Source organism: Hylobates moloch, unplaced genomic scaffold (assembly GCF_009828535.3).
Source record: "Hylobates moloch isolate HMO894 unplaced genomic scaffold, HMol_V3 SCAFFOLD_15, whole genome shotgun sequence".
NCBI lineage: Eukaryota > Metazoa > Chordata > Mammalia > Primates > Hylobatidae > Hylobates > Hylobates moloch.
The window spans coordinates 48,834,131-48,854,856 of record NW_026652290.1 but is presented as its reverse complement, the minus strand read 5'-3'; the positions used below and the strand labels follow the sequence as shown (position 1 = coordinate 48,854,856).

Below are 20,726 nucleotides of genomic sequence, written 5' to 3'. Positions count from 1 at the left end.
CCTTCCCCTTCCAGCTACGTGGTTCTGGACCTGATGGAAAGTGACCTGCACCAGATCATCCACTCCTCACAGCCCCTCACACTGGAACACGTGCGCTACTTCCTGTACCAGCTGCTGCGGGGCCTGAAGTACATGCACTCGGCTCAGGTCATCCACCGTGACCTCAAGCCCTCCAACCTGTTGGTGAATGAGAACTGTGAGCTCAAGATTGGTGACTTTGGTATGGCTCGTGGCCTGTGCACCTCACCCGCTGAACATCAGTACTTCATGACCGAGTATGTGGCCACGCGCTGGTACCGTGCGCCTGAGCTCATGCTCTCTTTGCATGAGTATACACAGGCTATTGACCTCTGGTCTGTGGGCTGCATCTTTGGTGAGATGCTGGCCCGGCGCCAGCTCTTCCCAGGCAAAAACTATGTACACCAGCTACAGCTCATCATGATGGTGCTGGGTACCCCATCACCAGCCGTGATTCAGGCTGTGGGGGCTGAGAGGGTGCGAGCCTATATCCAGAGCTTGCCACCACGCCAGCCTGTGCCCTGGGAGACAGTGTACCCAGGTGCCGACCGCCAGGCCCTATCACTGCTGGGTCGCATGCTGTGTTTTGAGCCCAGCGCCCGCATCTCAGCAGCTGCTGCCCTTCGCCACCCTTTCCTGGCCAAGTACCATGATCCTGATGATGAGCCTGACTGTGCCCCGCCCTTTGACTTTGCCTTTGACCGCGAAGCCCTCACTCGGGAGCGCATTAAGGAGGCCATTGTGGCTGAAATTGAGGACTTCCATGCAAGGCGTGAGGGCATCCGCCAACAGATCCGCTTCCAGCCTTCTCTACAGCCTGTGGCTAGTGAGCCTGGCTGTCCAGATGTTGAAATGCCCAGTCCCTGGGCTCCCAGTGGGGACTGCGCCATGGAGTCTCCACCACCAGCCCCACCACCGTGCCCGGGCCCTGCACCTGACACCATTGATCTGACCCTGCAGCCACCCCCACCAGCCAGTGAGCCTGCCCCACCGAAGAAAGAGGGTGCCATCTCAGACAACACTAAGGCTGCCCTTAAAGCTGCCCTGCTCAAGTCTTTGAGGAGCCGGCTCAGAGGTGCCTTGTGGGCAGGTCGGGTGGGCAGAGGGGAGACTTGGACTTGGACAAGGCTTCAGGCTTTTACCTTCTCCCCTGCTCAACTTCCCCACAGATGGCCCCAGCGCACCCCTGGAGGCTCCTGAGCCTCGGAAGCCGGTGACAGCCCAGGAGCGCCAGCGGGAGCGGGAGGAGAAGCGGCGGCGGCGGCAAGAACGAGCCAAGGAGCGGGAAAAACGGCGGCAGGAGCGGGAGCGAAAGGAACGGGGGGCTGGGGCCTCTGGGGGCCCCTCCACTGACCCCTTGGCTGGACTAGTGCTCAGTGACAATGACAGAAGCCTGTTAGAACGCTGGACTCGAATGGCCCGGCCCCCAGCCCCAGCCCCCACCTCCGTGCCAGCCCCTACCCCAGCGCCAGCGCCAACCCCGGCCCAACCTATCAGTCCTCCTCCTGGCCCTGTAGCTCAGCCCACTGGCCCGCAACCACAACCTGTGGGCTCTACCTCTGGCCCTGTACCCCAGCCTGCCTGCCCACCCCCTGGCCCTGCACCCCACCCCACTGGCCCTCCTAGGCCCATCCCTGTCCCTGAGCCACCCCAGATTGCCACCTCCACCAACCTCCTGGCTCCCCAGTCACTTGTGCCACCCCCTGGGCTGCCTGGCTCCAGCACCCCAGGAGTTTTGCCTTACTTCCCACCTGGCCTGCCGCCTCCAGATGCTGGGGGAGCCCCTCAGTCTTCCATGTCAGAGTCACCTGATGTCAACCTTGTGACCCAGCAGCTATCTAAGTCACAGGTGAGAGGGAGGCCCAGGCCATGGGGACACCTGGGTCTGGGCCAAAGGAAAATGGGTTCAGGAAGTGGTCCGTGTTCCACAAAAACTGAGCAGCAGATGGGGCTTTATCTCTGAACGTGTCCCCTTGCTCACAGAAGGAGCATAATGGCAATGAAGAGGTTGTTAGAAGACAAGTTAGATATGGCCTGGAAAGTGCCTAGCCCAGAGATGGGGCCAGCCAGCACTGACTGCCTGCCGAGACTGGTGTTAGCACTCCCAGATATCCAGGCGGAGTAGTCAGCAGCACTGGGACAGGGTGGCCTGCAGACCTCAGTCTGTCTGCATTGTAACCTGTCATTCCTTGCAGGTGGAGGACCCCCTGCCCCCCGTGTTCTCAGGCACACCAAAGGGCAGTGGGGCTGGCTACGGTGTTGGCTTTGACCTGGAGGAATTCTTAAACCAGTCGTTTGACATGGGCGTGGCTGATGGGCCACAGGATGGGTAAGGTGGCTGGACTGAGCTCCTAGACTGGGACTGTGGGGAGAAGTTCCTGGTGCAGGAGGCATGCACCTGTGGGATGGGTGAGGGTCCAGCCTAGGCTAATAGCACCCCTCCCTTCCCTTCCCCTGCAGCCAGGCAGATTCAGCCTCTCTCTCAGCCTCCCTGCTTGCTGACTGGCTCGAAGGCCATGGCATGAACCCTGCCGATATTGAGTCCCTGCAGCGTGAGATCCAGATGGACTCCCCAATGCTGCTGGCTGACCTGCCTGACCTCCAGGACCCCTGAGGCCCACAGCCTGTGCCTTGCTGCCACGGTAGACCTAGTTCCAGGATCCATGGGAGCATTCTCAAAGGCTTTAGCCCTGGACCCAGCAGGTGAGGCTTGGCTTGGATTATTCTGCAGGTTCATCTCAGACCCACCTTTCAGCCTTAAGCAGCCACCTGAGCCACCACCGAGCCATGGCAGGATTGGGAGACCCCGACTCCCCCTGAAAAATCCTTTTCAGTATTATATTTTTATTATTATTATGTTATTATTACACTGTCTTTTTGCCATCAAAATGAGGCCTGTGAAATACAAGGTTCCCTTCTGCACCTGACTCCAGGTGTAATTTTTGGAGTTCGGGGTAGGACACCATCAGTAGGGGAGCAAGGAGGAGCCAGGTGCCTACATTTGGGGGATAAGCAAATATGTTTGTGTGTATGAAGCCAGTTCATTCAGGTTCTGAAGGTTTATTGAGACCTTCAGTTCCTACCCACTCCCAGCCCTGCAGAGATTGTCCTCTGCTCCCTCATGTGGCTAAACATCTCAACCCTCAGAAGGAATGGGGAAGACCTCAGCATGCCTACCTTGGCTGTGGTTGTTTCAGAGTGGTGTGCGGTAGCTGTGTTCTTGGCATAGAGCTTCAGGAGTTGGGATGGGCCATCAGGGGAAGCTGAGTATGATAGTGAGGTGGGTTGGGGTTCCACGGTACTCACCACAGGGGAGTAAGTTGGTGGGAGGGAGGCTGAAGATGGGACATGGTTTGAGAGCAGCCAGAGGAGTGCTAGGCTGTGGCCTAGAATACACCATGGGCCTTGTTCACACTGCACTGCTCAGCCTAGCACACTAGGGTGGCCCAGACGGGTCCACAGTGAGGAAGCACGACAAGATGGACCACAAAGGCCTGCAGCTGGGAGAGTGGCTCCTGGCTGTCAGTTGTTGGGACAGGGTGGAGGCAACTCATTCTCATGGAGCCCAGCCAGGTCCAGGCTAGAACCATGTGCCTCTTGGAAGAGGCCCGGGGAGCTGCTGGCAGCGTAACTTCAGGTGTAGGGGAGCCGGGTCTGGCTTAGGAATGGATGCCCTGGATGTGTGACAGGGATGAGGCATGGCTGAGAACCACAAGGTCCCCTTGTAAGGAGTTGGTGCTGGGGAATCAGCAGAAGCATGCATCAGGGGCAGCAGAGGGAGCACTCATGGAGACCATGGGTGTCCAGGGGAGGAAAAGGGCCTGAGGGGGCCAGCCCCTCAGGCCCGGCGGATTTTCATCTCGGTGCGTTTGAGGGAGTAGTAGAAGCCCTTCCACTGGGCCCAGTTGATGCCATTGGCATAAGAGAGGTGGGAGCCACCTAGGTAGAAGCCATTGAGGTTGGCGAAGTGGCAACTGCGGAACCAGAAGGCTCCTGAGGAGAGGGCCGCGCAGTTCTGCACAAAGAGGTCCTGGTCCCGGTCGAAGGTAGAGAACTTCTGGCCACTGTGGTAGGACAGGGAGTCACCTGGCAGAGGAGAGAAGGGTTGGGGCTGCTGAGGCAGGGAACTGAGCCCCGAGCTGGCCGGGAGAGGGTGACAATGACGACTGTGAGAGATATCACGTGGCAGCCTGACGGGATGGGGGCACCCTCCCTGAGCCAGATGTTGGGTAGATGTGCTTCTGCAATGAAGAGAAACAGCTGCTCCGCCACAGAGTTGCCTGGAGCAGGGCCAGGATGGCTGCTCCCCAGGGCTGAGGCCCAAGCTGGTTTGAGCTGGTTTGGAGCCAGCTGTGGCCCTTCCAGACCCAGGAGGGTTGAAGGAGGGGCCTGAAGGAGGTTGGGGCTGACTGGGCAGGGCCAGCCCTGCTTTCTTTCCCCTCACAGCCCCTCCTAAAGCTAACAGCGGGTTATACCTGCCCCGCCATCCTCGAAGCCTGCCACAAAGAGGGTGTAGCCATCCTCCTCTGCGCTGACCGCGTTCGGGGAGATGGAGAAGTCGGCGTACTTGGCATAGGCCGTGTTGTTCTCAAAGTCCTCCAAGTCCACTCGCAGCTCGTACTTCTGCTTCAGTGTCAGGAGGTGCATGTTCTGCAGCCCTGGGGAGGAGGGGTAGCTGGTCAACAAGGACCTGGCCCTGGGGCAGCCCGTCAGCCCACCTGGTCCCTGCCTTACCCAGCCAGTACTCTCCATCGGCACGGCCGAAGCCCAGCTTGTAGTCATTCCAGCCACGGAAGAAACTCACTGAGCCATTGAATCTCTTCTGGAAAACCTGGAGCAGAGAAGATGAGACTGGATCATCAAGGGTCCAGTGGGCAGGGTTCTGGTCCTGCCCTGCCCACCTCAAGCATGGACTCTGTGACGCCATGGCCAGTTTGTTAAAGGACTGAGTTGGGGGTGGGTAGTGGAAATGGGGTTGCTAAAACAACGTCCACGTTGGCACCAGGCCCCCTGTGGAGCAGTTGCCAGCACCCACCTGGGCTCTTCATACCCAGTTTCGTATAGAGGCAGGAAAGAGGCTAAGAGGCAGGCGTTCTAGAGTTCGAGTGCCTAGCTGTGGGACCTGGGCAAGTTACTTCCCCTCTCTGGGCTTTAGTTCCTTACTACTTGCCAGGATTATTGTGAGGCTTATGCACGTTAACCTACCTCAGCTGGGCGCAGTGGCTCACGCCTGTTATCTCAGCACTTTGGGAGGCTGAGGTGGGCGGATCAGCTGTAGTCAGTAGTTCAAGGCCAGCTTGGCCAACATTGTGAAACCTCATCTCTACTAAAAATAAAAAAATTAGCTGGGCATGGTGGCACATGCCTGTAATCCCAGCTACTTGGGAGCCTGAGGCAGGAGAACCTTTTGAACCTGGGAGGTGGAGGTTCCAGCAGTGAGCTGAGATGGAGCCACTGCACTCAAGCCTGGATGACAGAGTGAGACTCCACCTCAAAGCAAACAAACACCTACCTCAGGCACTTAGAATTAAGTGTTGGCAGCTGCTCGGAAGCTGTGCCGTGGGTATCATTATCCCCATTTTAAAGATGAAGAAACAGGTTCACAGATGTGAAGCCCAGGGTCACAGAGCTGGGATTAGAACCAGCTCTGGCCTCTGTTCCCTCCTCCCACTCACCGTCCACTTCCCGCCCTCGGTGGTCATGTCACAGAAGACGGGCACAGGCACACTGGGGCCCGAGGGGTAGATGAGGTACACGCCGTCTGACTGGTAGCCCTGGGCATAGATGTCGTCACAGTCCAGGGGTTGCTGAAGGCAAAACCTCTCCAGAGCTGGCGGTGGGGACATGGGGACAGTGAGGAGAGTGGGACTATGGCATCATTGACACCTCAGCACCCCAAGGTTTGCCTCAGTCCTTGGGGCTGGGGGACTTTGACACAAGGAGTCATGGAAGATTTCTTCAAGGGAGATGAGCAATGCTCATGTCATCCATCTGCCCCATTTTGTAAAGGAGGAACCTGAGTCCTGCAGAGCTGGGGCTCGACCCTGACAGTCTGTTCTGACAGTCCAGCCTCTTCTTGCCCAACCTGTGGGCCAGGCCGTGTCTGTGAGTGTGGGGCTGCTTACCATCTCCTCGGATCCCGGAGACCTGGGGGGCACACGGGGGCGTGGAGAGAAGCAGCAGCAGCGGCAGGGCCAGGAGGGCCTGGCGATGGGCAGACAGGGTCAGCGCAGCCCCTTCCCAGCTCCAGAGACCCCCTGTTCTCTTTGCATTTGCCCCCACCACGCGTGGACATACTGCCCTTGCCTGAATCCCTCTCCTGCCATTTGGCCCCTCTTCCCTGCCCCCCACCCCGCCCGCCAAGTAACCCAACTGTCTGGGACAGGCTATATACCCTCATAGCTTACGAGTTTCAAGAGAACTCCTTGTGCCTTCATAGTCCCCTCTGTAGCCAGGGGCCTCTGGAGTGGGCTCAGTTCCCCCATGCTATGAGTCCCCCCACCCTGGGCCCCGTACCTTCATGCTGTCAGTTCTGCTCAGAGTGGCTGGGTGTCTGCGGCCTCAGACTGCAACCGCCCAGAGTTATGTGCTGGGCCCCCGCCAGCCGCCCCAGCCCCGCCCCCCTTCCCGTAGCTGCAGAACCCCCCTCTCCCCACCCCAGACAACCAGCATCAGTTTACACTATCAGGGGGCTGGGAGGTGGGGCTGGAGCCAGGGGACCACCTGTGTCTCATTAGGCCCGTCGGGCAAAGTACTGCAGACGTTAACTCCCTGCTGGCTCCAACTGTTCCCTGGATCCCACTCCATCCGCCATCCGCCATCTGCCACCCACCCGGCTAGAGCTGTGGGCCCCCTGGCAGCCCCAGCCCACCGCAGCCTGCCCGCTGCTTCCTGATGGGCGCCCCCCCCGGCGGATGTCTGTTTATTCTTTCCCCTCCTTCCCTGGCCTGTGTTTCATCAGCCATTGAGGGGGAGGGCTGAGGGAGAGTGGGGGTGTCATATGGCTGGCTTCTGGGGAGGGGAGGCCTGCTCTGGGGGAGCAGAAGGCTGAGGGGACAGTTTCAGAGCTCCTGATGTGGGAGCCTGGCTGGGGCTGGTGGGGGGACAGAGGCAGCAGTCTCTTGGCAGGCCTGGGACATTTCTGAGCCATGAGCACAAGGCCGCTGGCGTCCAACTGCTCTGTCTGCCCCAGCTCAGGCCAGGGCCCCTGTCCAGCCCCCCTCCCCAGCCACCCCTCACTCTGGCCACCTCAGGCCGGCTCTTTTCCCCTCCCACAGTTCCCTGGCCCATCTGTCTGGCTCACATGCACCGGGTATGGGACCTCTTTTGTTTCTCCTCACTCCACCCCTCCTTCCTTCTTCCAAACCCTTCACTTCAGCTCCCATACCTCCCAGACTCTACTTCATCTGAATCTCCCTACTTCTGGGCTCTCTCCTCCCATCCTTGGCACACTACCAGGAGAGTTGTTCTAGATGGCCTCTCAGATTATGTCACCCTGCTTAAGCCTCATGGCTCCCTATTGCCTCAGGGCTGAGGCTAGGTTTTTCACCTTGGACATGAAAGGAATTTCAAGTCTTTCTCTGGCCTACCTTGAGGACCTTGTCCCTTATTGCTGTGACTCATAAATTACAGTGCAGCCACTCCAGACTTTTCACCATGGAGGTTCCCACTCTTGTGCTGCTCCCTGCGGTGCCCGCTCATCTGCCTCCTTTTCTTGGCCATAAGGGCCAGTGAGCAGGGTCTGTGTCTCAGTTCTGCATGCTCAGTGCCCATCACAGAGCCTGGCAGAGAGTAGGCTTGATATGTACATGCACAGTCACTCACGTATTTATATGTATATATAGATAAGATACTAGAGTCAGGGCCTTGCCCTGTTGCCCAAGTGCAATCATAGCTCACTGCAGCCTCAAGCTCCTGGGCTCAAGTGATCCTCCCACCTCAGCCTCCTAAGGAGCTAGGACTACAGGTGTGCCACCACACCCAGCTAATTTTTTAATTTTTTTGTAGAGATGGGGGGGTCTCCCTATGTTGCCCAGGCTGGTCTTGAACTGGCCTCAAATGTTCCTCCCACCTTAGTCTCCCAAGAAGCTGGGACTACAGGGCCACTACACCTGGCTCACAGATATCTTTTGAGCGCTGTGTGCTATAGGCTATGCTGGCTGCTGAGGATACAGTATCTGCCCCACAAGGAGTGGCATGCACAGGTTTTGGACAGTGAATTGCAAATGTAAGGTGTATTACAAAAGGACATTTGTGTTGAATGGATGAACAGATGAAATATTCAAAGGCAAAGTGATGAGGCAGCTCTGGCTTAGGTCCCATCTCTCCACTCCTGAGTCAATAGATAAGCCCCTTGGCAAAGCCCCAGTTGGCCTCCCTGACTTGGTTTTGTGATTGCCTCTATTCATAGTTGTGTCTTGTGTCAGGCTACCTCAGTTCAAATCTAGGTTCTATTGCCTGTTAGCTGGATGACCTTGCAAAAATTACCTAGTCTCTCTGTGCCTTGGTTTCCTCCTCTGTAAAATGAGGATAGTCATAGTATCTACTTCATAGGGGTGTGGTGAGGATTAAGTAATACATATCAAGTTCCTAGAACAGTGCCTACAAATGGCAGCTATTTAGTAAATATTAGCTATCGTCATCGTCATCATAAACATCATCATTCTCATATGAATGGGTTGTCTTCAACACAACTTGTATCCTTGCCTGTGGAAGAGACAGTTGGCTGGCTCTCAATGCTCGTTCTTCCCTTAGTCCTCAGTAGTAAGATCCTAATTTTTATCTGGGCTCATTGTCCAGCCTCCCTTGTAGCTAGGTGAGGTCACACATCTGAATATTGGCCAATAAGATGCCAACAGGTATATTGTAAAGGTAGGTGGCTTGTCCCTCTTCATCCTGCCCTCTGTCCTGCTGGATGTGATGGCTAGAGCTCTAGCTGCCACCTTGGACAGTGGGGATGAGGAAGATGAGGCCTCATCAGGGAATGGCAGAGGAGGAACTGGCAAAGCCTCTCACGACTTTGTGGAGTCGGTCCGAAAACAGCCCTGGACTGCCCTCCTCTAGGCCTTTTTTATGCAGGAGAGAAAGAAACTTCTATGTACTTTAAGTGTCAGGTGGGTTTTGTTTTTTTTTTTCTGTTACACACAGCTGAATCTAATCCTGATCTCTTCTTTCAGCAAATGCCAGCTAATTTTAACACAAGTCTATACAAGGGAAAATAATGAAAAAAAAATCAGTCATCAAAACAAATACTAAAATGGTCCAAAGTCAAGTATTGAAGACTTTTGGAGAATACCACTAATGAACAAACATAGAAACTCCTTCTCCCCCTCAAAAAGAGAGAATTAAGATACGAGGTATCAATTAGATTTTGCCAATTAGTTTTTACTTAAAAAATTGAATAATGTGTGTGGGTGCAGCAAAGCAGGCACTGTGTTCACTGGATGTGACTGGAAATTAGTTTAACTTTTGTGGGAAAGAAATTTGGTAATAACATACCCAGAATTGGTAATCTTTCTAAGATGTTGTCTGGAGGAAATACTCTGACATGTTGAAGAGGCACAGATACAGCTGGGGGACATTACTTGTTGGCTGCCCAGCATGGGAAACCTCTTCCCACGTTTGGGGTGTTCCTCTCCTAACTAGAATGCTGGGTGTTCACATTTCCAGGGTTCCTTGCAGTTTGATTGAAGGCACATGGCCTTGGTTTAGCTGATAAAATGCACGGTCCTGGGCTTCATTTTGGGAGAAAGTGATTTGAGAAGCAGGAGCAGGAAGAATCCATTCCTGGGGCAATGGTGACCTCAGTGCTGTCTGGGTCCTAGTTTCTCTGGGTGGTTGGTGGTGGCTTGGCAAGCACAATGCTGAGTGACACTGACTTAGGCCCGGGCTGCAAAGCCCTGAGCTTGGTTCTCAGCCCTCCCGGTGATCAGTTTGCTCTGCCTGCTAATGTTTTTGAAAGAGACCCCCAACTCACATGCATGAAGATGTTTGTGTCAGGATTCTGTCATTGCCAACAACAGACACTAACTGACTTTGTTGGGAGGCTTTGCGGGGAGTCTAGACTAGGGGTGGGTGGGAGCTGAGGCTGCCCTGGGCTCTTGAAAGCAGGCCCTCAGTGGGGGTCCTGTGGTGGGACAATGTCAGGTTGATGCTGCTCAATGCACAGAGCTATGGCTTTGTCTGTCTGCCAGATTCCAGGAGTGAGGAGGGCCCATCCCACTGGCCTTGCTTGGGTTGTTCTACGCATCCCTTGGCAAGGGAAGTGCAGTTGGACACCTTTCATTTGCCTCCCCACCTTTCTCCGTACTGCCCTGGGACCCGGAAGGCCAGCCTCACCCTCTGGTTTCTGATTGGGTTCAGCCAATGAGCAGCCTATCAGGGTTCAGCGGTAAGGAGAATGAAGAGGAATATTCATTCCCCTCCTTGTAGAGTCCCCCAGGCTGGTTTTGTTTCTCAGCCAACAGTCTCAAGTCCTGCCGGGTAGCCATCTCCATACAGCCTCCTGACTCACTGTGGGCGACTCCTTCCTCCTCTGTCTGCTTCAGGTCTAGGGATGTTGACAGCCCTGGTGTTACCAGCCCAGAGATAGGGGGCCATCTCCTGCTTACACCTCAACAAATAGTCCTTTTATTAAATGCTACTCAAATTGTCCTAACCTGAGTGTTACTTGATGGAAACTGGACTGATTCAGGGAGAGAGGCATCCCTGATTATAATACAGAAAACGAGTGTGAGATTAGGAGGGGAAGTGGCTGCAGGTGTACAAAAAGTCTCCACTAAATACCCTCTGTAATAGTCATTGTAATGTACGCTGTAATATTGTCAAACCCAGATGGCTCAGTAAAAACGGATGACCCCCTGTGCTTCCTCGATGTCATTTTGGTAGGACATTTGCTCAAGTTGGTATGGCTGCCACCCCTGGGTTAGGCCTGTGCTGGTTCTCTGCATTCCCTGATCCACCCACATCCTCCTCTGTGCCCGGTGTGGGGGCTGCCCTGTAGGGAGGGCATCGCTGGGTTTCCATGGCCCCTGGCTTCCAGCTGGGTTTGACTAATGGGAGACACCAGCAGGAGATGGGAGAAGAGAGAGGTTGAAGTATTTCTCCCCGGCTCCTGTCCTGATGAGCACTGCAGTTTTGGCCGTAGAGTGCCCTCTGTCCCCCCCGCCCCTCCCCCCCACCTCCTGATGACATCTCCTGCCATAACCTCCCTCACTGTCTCCAGTAACCCTGTTTCCTCCCTTTGCCCCTCAGGCTGGGATGATGAGGGTTATCATCCTTGCTAGCCCCAGGATGCCTCAATGCCCCATGTTGGTTTTCTTAATGTTGGTTACTTCACATCCAAGTAAATAGTCCCTTCATTAAATTATCTGAAGAAAAAAAAAAAAACCAAACAGCTGAGTTCACCCTTTGTTTCCTGAGAGGACCCTGACTGACTCAAGGTCTTACTTTGGTTTCCTCTAAAAGCACAGCAGCCTGTGGAGTGGAGCATTTTCTGTTGTTTTGGACAACAGCTAAGGACAAGACCCCTATTCTCTCTGCAGGTGCAGACACCTCCCTGTGTGTCTTGCTGGCAGGCAGCTAGACTGCTCCTTTATCCACCCTCCTGTATCCGGAGCTAGAGAAGCCTGAGGAGAGTTTTTGAAGGAAACTCATCAAAGCAGAGAGCACCTAGGGAGAAGAGACGGTGAGTCCCCCCAACCCAGGCCAAGCAAAGGGGTTCCAAGAGAGAGGGGCTGTGTGCCAGAAGGACAGACTTGGGTTGACAGGCTGAGCTGCCCAAACCCAAGGGCCCTTTCCCAGAGGCCACTGCTGCAGCAAAGTGAGAACGACTGTTTGGAAGATGGGGGTGAAGCCTGGGGATGCCCGAGGTGGACAGAAGAGAGGGGGCAGGGGCTCGCACAGTCATCATTTGGCAGGACACAGATGTGGTGTTCCGAGTGGGTGCTGTGGAATATGAGGTCAGATTGGAATCAGGCCCATCCTCGTAACCTCATTTTGCCTTAACTACCTCTTTAAAGGCTGTATCTCCAAATATAGTTGCATTCCAAGGTACTGCATGGTACAGCTTCAGTGTGAATGTTGAGGGACACGATTCATCCCATAACAAGCATCTTCGAAACACCAGGCACTCTTTAACCCTTTATAGGCAACCGTGCACAAGACAGAACCTCCAGCCCTCTCAGAGCTACAGAACAGAAAGAAAAGTAAAGTGAAATGATAAGTACTATGAAAAATGAAGCAGGAAGGTGGCAGGAGTGGGGCCAAAGTTTGGAACAGGGCATGTCCAGAAGGCCGTAGTGTGGAGATGGTAATGGCAAACTCTGGGTCCAAGGGCAGACACAGACATTTTGTGGTGGGGAACGCTCTATCTTATTTGTCTAACACGGGGGAAGGTTTTAGGAGGGATTTAGTGTCTCTCCCCACCTTTTTATAGTTTGGGACAAGATCAGTTGATGGAGCTCAGGATGTGGCAGAGAGAAGAGGCAGATTAGAGATGGGGAGGGTGTTAAATCTAGGCTAAAACATTTGAACTTGATCCCAAGGGCCTTTGGGATTAGGGTATATTGAGATAATGTAACTTAGGTTCCTGATTTTACTTTGATGTGTAGATGCTACATAACTGGGGAGAAAGCATACAGATTAGAGGTCTTTTTGTTTTTAAATAAACAAATGCATGTGTATAATTGGGATAAGAGGGGTACTTGGAGGCCGTATATGGAGAAACAGCAGTCCCTAGCCCTGTGTTTGATGAGTCCTGGGGTTGAGTCTTTTCTCTTTCATTGTGCTGGCCAGTGGGTGGAGGTTTGTTTCCGTCAGTTCTGAGAAAATTATTTTCTATTACTTCTTTGGCTGTTTCTTTCCTCCATTTTCTCTGTTCTGATTGTGATAATTTTATTAGTTGGCTATTAGATCTCTTAAATTGATCCTGTATTATATATTGCCCTAAAAATCCTCTGTGCTCTGCCAACCATCTCTTCCTCCCCCTAACCCCCTGGCAACTACTGAACTTTTTAGTGTCTCCATAATTTTATCTTTTCCAGAATGTCATATAGCTGGAATCATATAATAATTTGTAGCCTTTTCAGGTTGGCTTCTTTCACTTAGTAATATGCATTTAAGTTTCCTCCATGTCTTCTCATGGTGTGTTAGCTTACTTCTTTTCAACACTGAATAATATGCAATTGTCTGGATGTACCACAGTTTATCCATTCACTTAATAAAGGACATCTTGGTTGCTTCCAAGTTTGGATGATTATGAATAAAGCTGCTATAAACGTCTGTGTACAGGTTTTGTGTGGACATACATTTTCAACTCACTTGGGTAAATACCAAGGAGCATGATTGCTGGATCATATGGTAAGACTATGTTTATTTAGTTTTGTAAAAAACTGCCAAACTATCTTCCAAAGTATCTGTACCATTTTCTATTCCTACCAGCAATGAATGATTGCTGTTCCATATCTTTGCCAGCATTTAGTATTGTCGTTATTTTTTACTTTAGCTAGTCTTATACTTATGTAATGATGTCTTGTGATTTTAATTTGAATTATTTAATAGCATATGATGTTGAACATCTTTTCATGTGCTTGTTTGCCATCTGTATATCTTTTTTAGTGAAAAATCTATTCATGTCTTTTGCCCATGTTCTTTTTTTTTTTTTTGAGACAGGGGCTTGCTCTGTCACCCAGGCTGGGTGTAGTGGTGCAATCTAAGCTCACTGCAGCCTCAACCTCCTACGTTCAGGCCATCCTCCCACCTCAGCTTCCCAAGTAGCTGGGACTACAGTCGTGCACCACCACACTTGGCTAATTTTTGTATATTTTTTAGAGACGTGGTTTTGCCATGTTGCCCAGGCTGGTCTCTTAACTCCTGGACTCAAGCAGTCCTCTGGCCTCAGCCTCCCAACGTGCTGGGATTACAGGCATGAGCCACTGCACCCGCTCCCCCAACCCGTGTTCTAATTGGATCATTTGCTTTTTTGCTGCTGGAGTTTTGAGAGACCTTTATGTATTCTAGATACTAGTTCATTGTCAGCTGTGTGGTTTGCAAATATTTTTACCCATTCTGTGGCTTGTCTTTTTATCCTCTTAATAGGGCCAGTCTTTTATAGAGCAAACATTTTAAATTTTGATTAAGTTGAATTAATCAACTTTAATGGTTGTGTTTTTGGTATTATATCTAGCAACTTTTTGCCTAGTCCTAGGTCCCAAAGATCTTCTATTTTTTTCTAGTTTTAATAATTTTACATTTAAGTTGGTGATCCACTTTGAGTTAATATTTATAGAAGTCAAGTTCTTTTTTTCGCCCTTCTTTTTGTAGATTCCTTAGGATTTTCTACATAGATAATTAGGTCATCTGCAAATAGGGGGAAGTTTATTTCATCCTTTCCTATTTGTGTATCTGTTATCTCCTTTTCTGGTCTTATTGCACTGGCTAGAATTTCTAATCCTATGTTGAATAAGAGTGATGAGAGCAGATATCATTGCCTCATTCCTGATTTTAGCAAGAAAGCATCCAAGACTAGGTGCAGTGGCTCAAGCCTGTAATCCCAACACTTTGGGAGGCTGAGGTGGGAGGATCACTTGAGCCCAGGAGATTGAGGCTGCAGTGAGCTGTGATTGCACCACTGCTCTCCAGCCACGGTGACAGAGTCAGACCCTGTCTCAGAAAAAAAGAAAAGAAAGCAAGCATTCAGTCTTTCACTGTTAGGAATAATGTTACTTGTAGGTTTTTTGTAGATGCTCTTTATCAAGTTGAGAAATTTCCCCTGTATTCCTACTTTTCTGACAATTTATCATTCATGGGGTGTTGAATTTTTTCAAATACTTTTTCCACATTGATTGATATAATCATATGGGTTTTCTTCTTTAGCCTGTTCACTTGGTGGGTTATATTGATTGATTTTCAAATATCGAACCAACCTTTCATTTCTAGAATTTACACTTGGTCATAGTGTAGAATTATTTTTATATTGCTGAATTCTATTTGGTAATATTTTGTTAAGAATTTTTGCACCTATTCATGAAGGATATTAGTCTGAATATTGGTTTTGATACAGGGTCATAATAGCTTTGTAATGAATTGGGAAGTATTTCCTTCTCTTTCCTTCTATTTTCTGGAAGATATTGTATATAACTAGTTTTAATTCTTTTTTTTTTTTTGAGATAGGATCTTACTCTGTCACCCAGACTGGAGTGCAGTGGTGTGATCATGGCTCCCTGCAGCCTCAACCTCCTGGGCTCAAGCAATCCTCCGTCCTCGGCCTCCCAAAGTGCTGGGATTATCGGCATGAGCCACTGATCCTGGCCCTGTGTTAATTCTTTTGTAAAAGTTTGGTAGAATTCTTCAGGGAAATCATGTGAGGCTGGATATTTTTTTTTTTTTTCCTGAAAAATATTGTGATACATCTTTTAGGCCTCCATGGTTTTTGAAGAGATGTTTGTTGTCATTTAAATTGCTTTCCCTCTATAAATAAAGCATTTTTGCCTAGGTGCTTTATATATTATTTTCTTAGTTTTTAGTTTTCAGAAATTTATCATGTGTTTTGCCATGAATTTTTGGGAGTTATCCTGATTAGGATTTGCTCACCCTTTTTTTTTTTTTTTTTGAGTCAGAGTCTCGCTCTGTCGCCCAGGCTGGAGTGTAGTGGCACAGTCTCGGCTCACTGCAAGCTCTGCCTCCCGGGTTCACACCATTCTCCTGCCTCAGCCTCCTGAGTAGCTAGGACTACAGGCACCCGCCACCACGCCCAACTAATTTTTTGTATTTTTAGTAGAGATGGGGTTTCACCGTGTTAGCCAGGATGGTCTCGATTTCCTGACCTCAAGATCCGTCTGCCTTGGCCTCCCAAAGTGCTAGGATTACAGGCGTGAGCCACCGAGCCCGGCTTGCTCACCTTTTTAATCTGTTGTTGGCTTATGTCTCTTGTCAAATTTGGGGAGTTTTCAGCCATTATTGATTTGAGTACTTCTTTTTGCCTCACCTTCCTTCTTTCTTCTAAGGACTCCAGTGACACAAATGTTAGATCTTTGTTGTACGATAGTTCCCGAGGTCCATGAGTCTGTTCATATTTTTTCCAGTCTTTTTTCTCTCTGTTGTCAGATTAGGTAGTTCTATTGTTTTGTCTTGGAATTCACTGATTGTTCCCTCTGTCCTCTCCATTCTGCTCTTGAGCCCATCCACTGAGGTTTTTATTTTGATTATTGTATTTTTTGGTTTTAAAGTTTCCATTTGGTTCTTTGTAGCTCCTTCTTTTTTTTTCTTTTACTTTTCTTTTTTCTTTTTTTGCTGAGGCTTTCTATGTTTTCATTTGTTTCAAGTGTGTTTGCAGTTGCTTATTGATGCATTTTATCACAGCCATTTTAAACCTTTGTCAGCTAATCCTGACATCCCAGTCATCTCAGTGTTGGCATCTATCAGTTATCCTTTGTCATTCAGTTTGAGATTTGCTGGTTCTTTATATGATTAATACTTTTTGGTTGAAACTTGGACATTTTGTATTATGTTACGAAATGCTGGGTCTTATTTAAACCTGTTTTTTGTTTGTTTGTTTTTTTGAGACTAAGTCTTGCTCTGTCACCCAGGCTGGAGTGCAGTGGCGTAATCTCGGCTCACTGCAACCCTCACCTCCCGGGTTCAAACCATTCTCCTGCCTCAGCCTCCCGAGTAGTTGGGACTACAGGGGCATGCTACCATGCCTGGCTAAATTTTGTATTTTTATTAGGTTGGTGCAAAAGTAATTGTGACTTTGCCATTAATGGCAAAAACACTTACTTTTGCGTCAACCTGATAGTAGAGATGGGCTTTCACCATGTTGCCCAGGCTAGTCTGGAACTCCTGGCCTCAAGTGATTCACCCACCTTGACTTCCCTAAGTGTTGGGATTACAGGTGTGAGCCACCACACCCAGCCTAAACTTGTTTTAGCTGGCCTCCTCTGACACCCCTCTGGCCGAGAAAGGGGTGGCACTGCCTCTGTACCGCCAGGTGGGGGTAGAAGTCCAGGTTCCTCACTTTGCTTCTGTTGACACTTAAGAGGGGGATTCCCTGTTACTGTTGGACAGGGTGCAAGTTTCAGCTCCCCACGTGGTCTCCACTAACACTCCAAGGTCAGGGAGAGCACCTGTAATGGCTGGGATGCAAGTCCTGGCTCCCTACTTGGCCTTCTCTGTTACCACCCAGCTGGGGATGTTGGGACCCCTCGTTACTGCCTAGTCAGGGGGAGGTCTAGGCTCCCCATTCAGCCTTTGTGGCATGGGTGGGTGGGGCTGCATGCTTTCCCGTGGTGTTTGGCTGCAGTAGGGTATTTATTGCCCAGGAATTTTCTGTCTTGCCAGGCCGCCCTTTTCCTGGTCCTTTGGCTACAGATAGCAGGTTTTGTTAAGGGTTTTTTTTTTTTTTTTTGTAGTGGCTGTTGGCATTTCCAGACTGCCAGCTTCTCCAGTACCCATTCTGGGATAATGAGACAAAAAGAAAGCCCAGGAGAGTCGCCACTGTCCTCAGTCCTGATGTCCCTGGCCCGCCTGCCTTCTTTTCTCCACCTTTCAGAGTCTTCTCATGTTTGTCTTGTATGTGATGTCCTAGGTTTTTAGTTGTACTTAGCAGGAAGTACAGGAAAAAATATACCTACTCCATCTTCCCACAAGTGGAAGTTCCTTAAAAAGAATTATGAGGCCTAAGTTACATAGATGACGTAGACCAGTCTTTACAAACGTGTACCTGGGAACTACCACCCTGATTCCTAGCACCACAGCAGGCTTCCTGTGAGGAGGGACACATTTTTATTTGCATCTTTAAAAAATTGGGCTGGCTGCCAGGTGGAAAACGGATTGGTGGGAGGCAGGGGAGGGACTGATGGCCTGAGTGTTCTCAGACACCATCATCTGTCCCTAATGGCCCCTGTGGGTGGGGTGGGGTGGCCTGGGCTCCGTGGGTCACCTCCCTCCTCTTTGGCTCTGGGTCATCAGTCAGGGTCAAGCAGTCCAGGGCTGCCTGATGTGGGTGGGGAACCTCTGCTCTTCCTGGCATCAGACTTATTGTCAGGAAGCAGAAGCACATTTCAGCTTTTGTACACCCTTTTTCCTGACCTGTGGGGTCAGCTGTTAATTTCCTGTTGCCTAACTGTACTCTACATTCATTTTGTCAGCAAACATGCTGTATTATGGATTGCTAAGGACATGACTGCTGTGGCTGCTTTACTCTACCCGGCCCTGGATTATGGTGTTGTGATAGGGAGAGCAAACGGGGTTAGAGAGAGAGGAAGAAGAAACACCGTGTGTCTGCAAGAGAAAGAGAGACAGAGAGAAACAAATGCTAGAGACTAGATAGGCTTGGCTGCAGGTCACTTGGATAGCCTCAGTTTCTTCATCTGTAAAATGGAGCCAATATTTTCACCTTTAGAGAAATGTGGGAAGGATGGGAAATTCTGTTGTTAGGACTCAGCATGTAGTAGGAGCCCAGTAAATAGACATGATCATTATTATCATTGTAATAAACTAATGGAAAACTGTACTTCTTTGTCCGTTGAATGTCTGTCCTCAGGCCTACTGTGTAAAAAGCCCTTCTTCTATAAGAATCTCTTGGATTTTCCTTTGACAAAAAGAGGCGAGGTCTTGTGGGGGTTGGTCTGAGATCCAAGTTGGGGCAGGACTGATGCTTGGGGACATCTGGGCACACTGAGGTAAGTGGCCCAGACTTGCTTCCAAGGCTGATTAACAGGTTAGCATTGGCCGGGCAGGGTGGCTCACGCCTGTAATCCCAACACTTTGGGAGGCCGAGGCAGGCGGATCACGAGGTCAGGAGTTCGAGACCATCCTGGCCAACATGGTGAAACCCCGTCTCTACTAAAAATACAAAAATTAGCTGGGTATGGTGGCGTCTGCCTGTAATCTCAGCTACTTGGGAGGCTGAGGCAGGAGAATCGCTTGAACCAGGGGGTCAGAGGTTGCAGTGAGCCAAGATGGTGCCACTGCACTCTAGCCAGGCAACAGAGCAAGACTCCGTCTCAAAAAAAAAAAAAACCAGGCTAGCATTTATTGAGCACCTACTATTCACCAGACTTTTTGCACTGACCCTACATGGGAGTAATTATATCTTCAGTTTTACTGCTGAGGAAACTGAGCTTGAGTGAGAGAAGTGACTTTGCCTAGTGAGTTGAGTGGAACCAGTATTTGAACCAAGGCCTGTTTGGTGCCAGAGCCTGGGTGCTGCCCAGGACGCACATAACCTTGCCAGTCAGGTTGAAGGATGGCATAGGTCAGTGGGCCAACAGAGGCTTACATGCAGAGGCCTGGACTGCAGCGGGCCTCTGGCTTCATTCAGTCTGCCTATCAAACCAGCTGCATGGGGCTGCCTCTCACTCCAGAGGGGTCTATGGGTCCTGGATCCAGTTTGGCATAGTCTGTGGGGGAAGTTTGCTCCACAGGGACCAGCTGGCCACATCTGTCAACTTCCTGGCTGACTGCCTGGATACTCCAGTCCCAGGGTCCTAATGGGCAGTATGCAAGTTGGAATGGGGGTGGTACAGCGGAAGAGAGGGGTCTGGAGCCTGGTCTCGATTCTGACTTGGAGGAGGGGAGATGATACATAATGGTAGGTTGGCTGCCAGCAGTCAGGGACTGCTAGCCAGTGTGGACATCCAGAAGGGTGCTCAAGGTGTCTTCTAACTTGACTCTTGTGACTTCCTTCTCCCCTGTTGTCCTCATCAGCTAGTGCCTCCCAACTTGTATGTCCTGCTTTGAACCTGCCTCTGAAGCCCACCTTCCTGTCCTCACCCTCCCACCCCCACCCCACCCCTTGTGCCCCATGCTTCATAGCTCTGGAGAGGCAGCCCATATTTGAATTTTGTCTTTCCCGCTTTTGTCAATAAATCCAGCAAATGTTTGTTGGGCTACCCCAGGCCTGACTGTTTTCACTGTTGAAGCTTCAAGTGAGATATTGGTATGAGGTTTGGGGAAGTAATTTAACTTCTCCAATTCTCTGTTTTCTCATCTGTAAAATTGCGTGTGTGCAGGGTAGTGGGCGGCTTATATCCACCTCAAGGGTTGTGAGGGTTAAAAAGATGGGGCGCCAGTCTCCAGGTACCTCCTACCCCTCCTTCCTCACCCTCAGCTTCTTTCTCCCCTTTCTGATTTCTCTACTGTACCTACTGCTCGATGAGCATCTGAAAATTCTCCTACAAGGCCAGGCACGGTGGCTCACACCTGTAATTCCAGCACTTTGGGAGGCCGAGGTCGGTGGATCACCTGAGGTCAGGAGTTCAAGACCAGCCTGGCCAACATGGTGAAACCCTGTCTTTACTAAAAATACAAAAAGTTATTTGGGCTTGGTGGCAGGCACCTGTAATCCCAGCTACTCGGGAGGCTGAGGCAGGAGAATTGCTTGAACCTGCGAATCAGAGGTTGCAGTAAGACAAGATAGTGCCACTGCACTCCAGCTTGGCAACAGAGCAAGACTCCATCTCAAAAAAAATAAAATAAAATTGGCCGGGCACGGTGGCTCACGCCTGTAATCCCAGCACTTTGGGAGGCCGAGGCGGGTGGATCACGAGGTCAAGAGTTCGAGACCAACCTGTCCAACGTGGTGAAACCCCATCTCTACTAAAAATACAAAAATTAGCTGGGCGTGGTGGTACGCGCCTGTAATCCCAGCTACTCAGGAGGCTAAGGCAGGAGAATCACTTGAACCTGGGAGGTGGAGGTTGCAGTGA

At 50.7% G+C, this 20,726-nt stretch overlaps 2 protein-coding genes across 11 annotated transcripts in view; one reads left to right on the top strand and one right to left on the bottom strand.

Annotated features, from left to right (window-relative positions):
- The window catches only part of MAPK7 (mitogen-activated protein kinase 7), a 33,681-nt gene that overhangs the window by 2,846 nt on the left and 10,109 nt on the right, over positions 1–20,726 (top strand). For 4 of the 10 annotated variants that reach the window (XM_058428548.1, XM_058428543.1, XM_058428546.1 and 1 more), the window contains 5 exons: positions 15–1,093; positions 1,188–1,867; positions 2,214–2,347; positions 2,479–2,721; positions 11,562–11,704. In XM_058428548.1, the coding sequence (XP_058284531.1) occupies positions 15–1,093; positions 1,188–1,867; positions 2,214–2,347; positions 2,479–2,632 (2,047 nt within the window). In that variant the 3' untranslated portion in view covers positions 2,633–2,721; positions 11,562–11,704. Of the gene's footprint in view, positions 1–14; positions 1,094–1,187; positions 1,868–2,213; positions 2,348–2,478; positions 2,939–4,464; positions 4,506–9,194; positions 9,257–11,561; positions 11,705–12,166; positions 12,225–15,189; positions 15,479–20,726 lie in introns of those variants that run through there. The other 6 variants (XM_032176789.2, XM_032176785.2, XM_032176784.2 and 3 more) reach the window with 4 other exon arrangements.
- On the bottom strand, positions 2,846–6,575 carry MFAP4 (microfibril associated protein 4). The gene is made up of 6 exons (XM_032176793.2): positions 6,535–6,575; positions 6,144–6,222; positions 5,694–5,848; positions 4,753–4,849; positions 4,494–4,676; positions 2,846–4,104 (listed from the first exon to the last, which is right to left on the bottom strand). The coding sequence occupies exons 1-6, from the start codon at positions 6,538–6,540 to the stop codon at positions 3,857–3,859; spliced, it is 768 nt and encodes a 255-aa protein (XP_032032684.1). The 5' UTR covers positions 6,541–6,575; the 3' UTR covers positions 2,846–3,856.

Excerpts from the sequence above, each read along its gene's own strand:
- MFAP4 (XM_032176793.2), bottom strand. Across the intron at positions 4,850-5,693 it reads CCGAGGGCGGGAAGTGGACG|GTTTTCCAGAAGAGATTCAA; the intron begins GTGAGTGGGAGG and ends TCTCTGCTCCAG. Across the intron at positions 4,105-4,493 it reads CTTCGAGGATGGCGGGGCAG|GTGACTCCCTGTCCTACCAC; the intron begins GTATAACCCGCT and ends CTCCTCTGCCAG.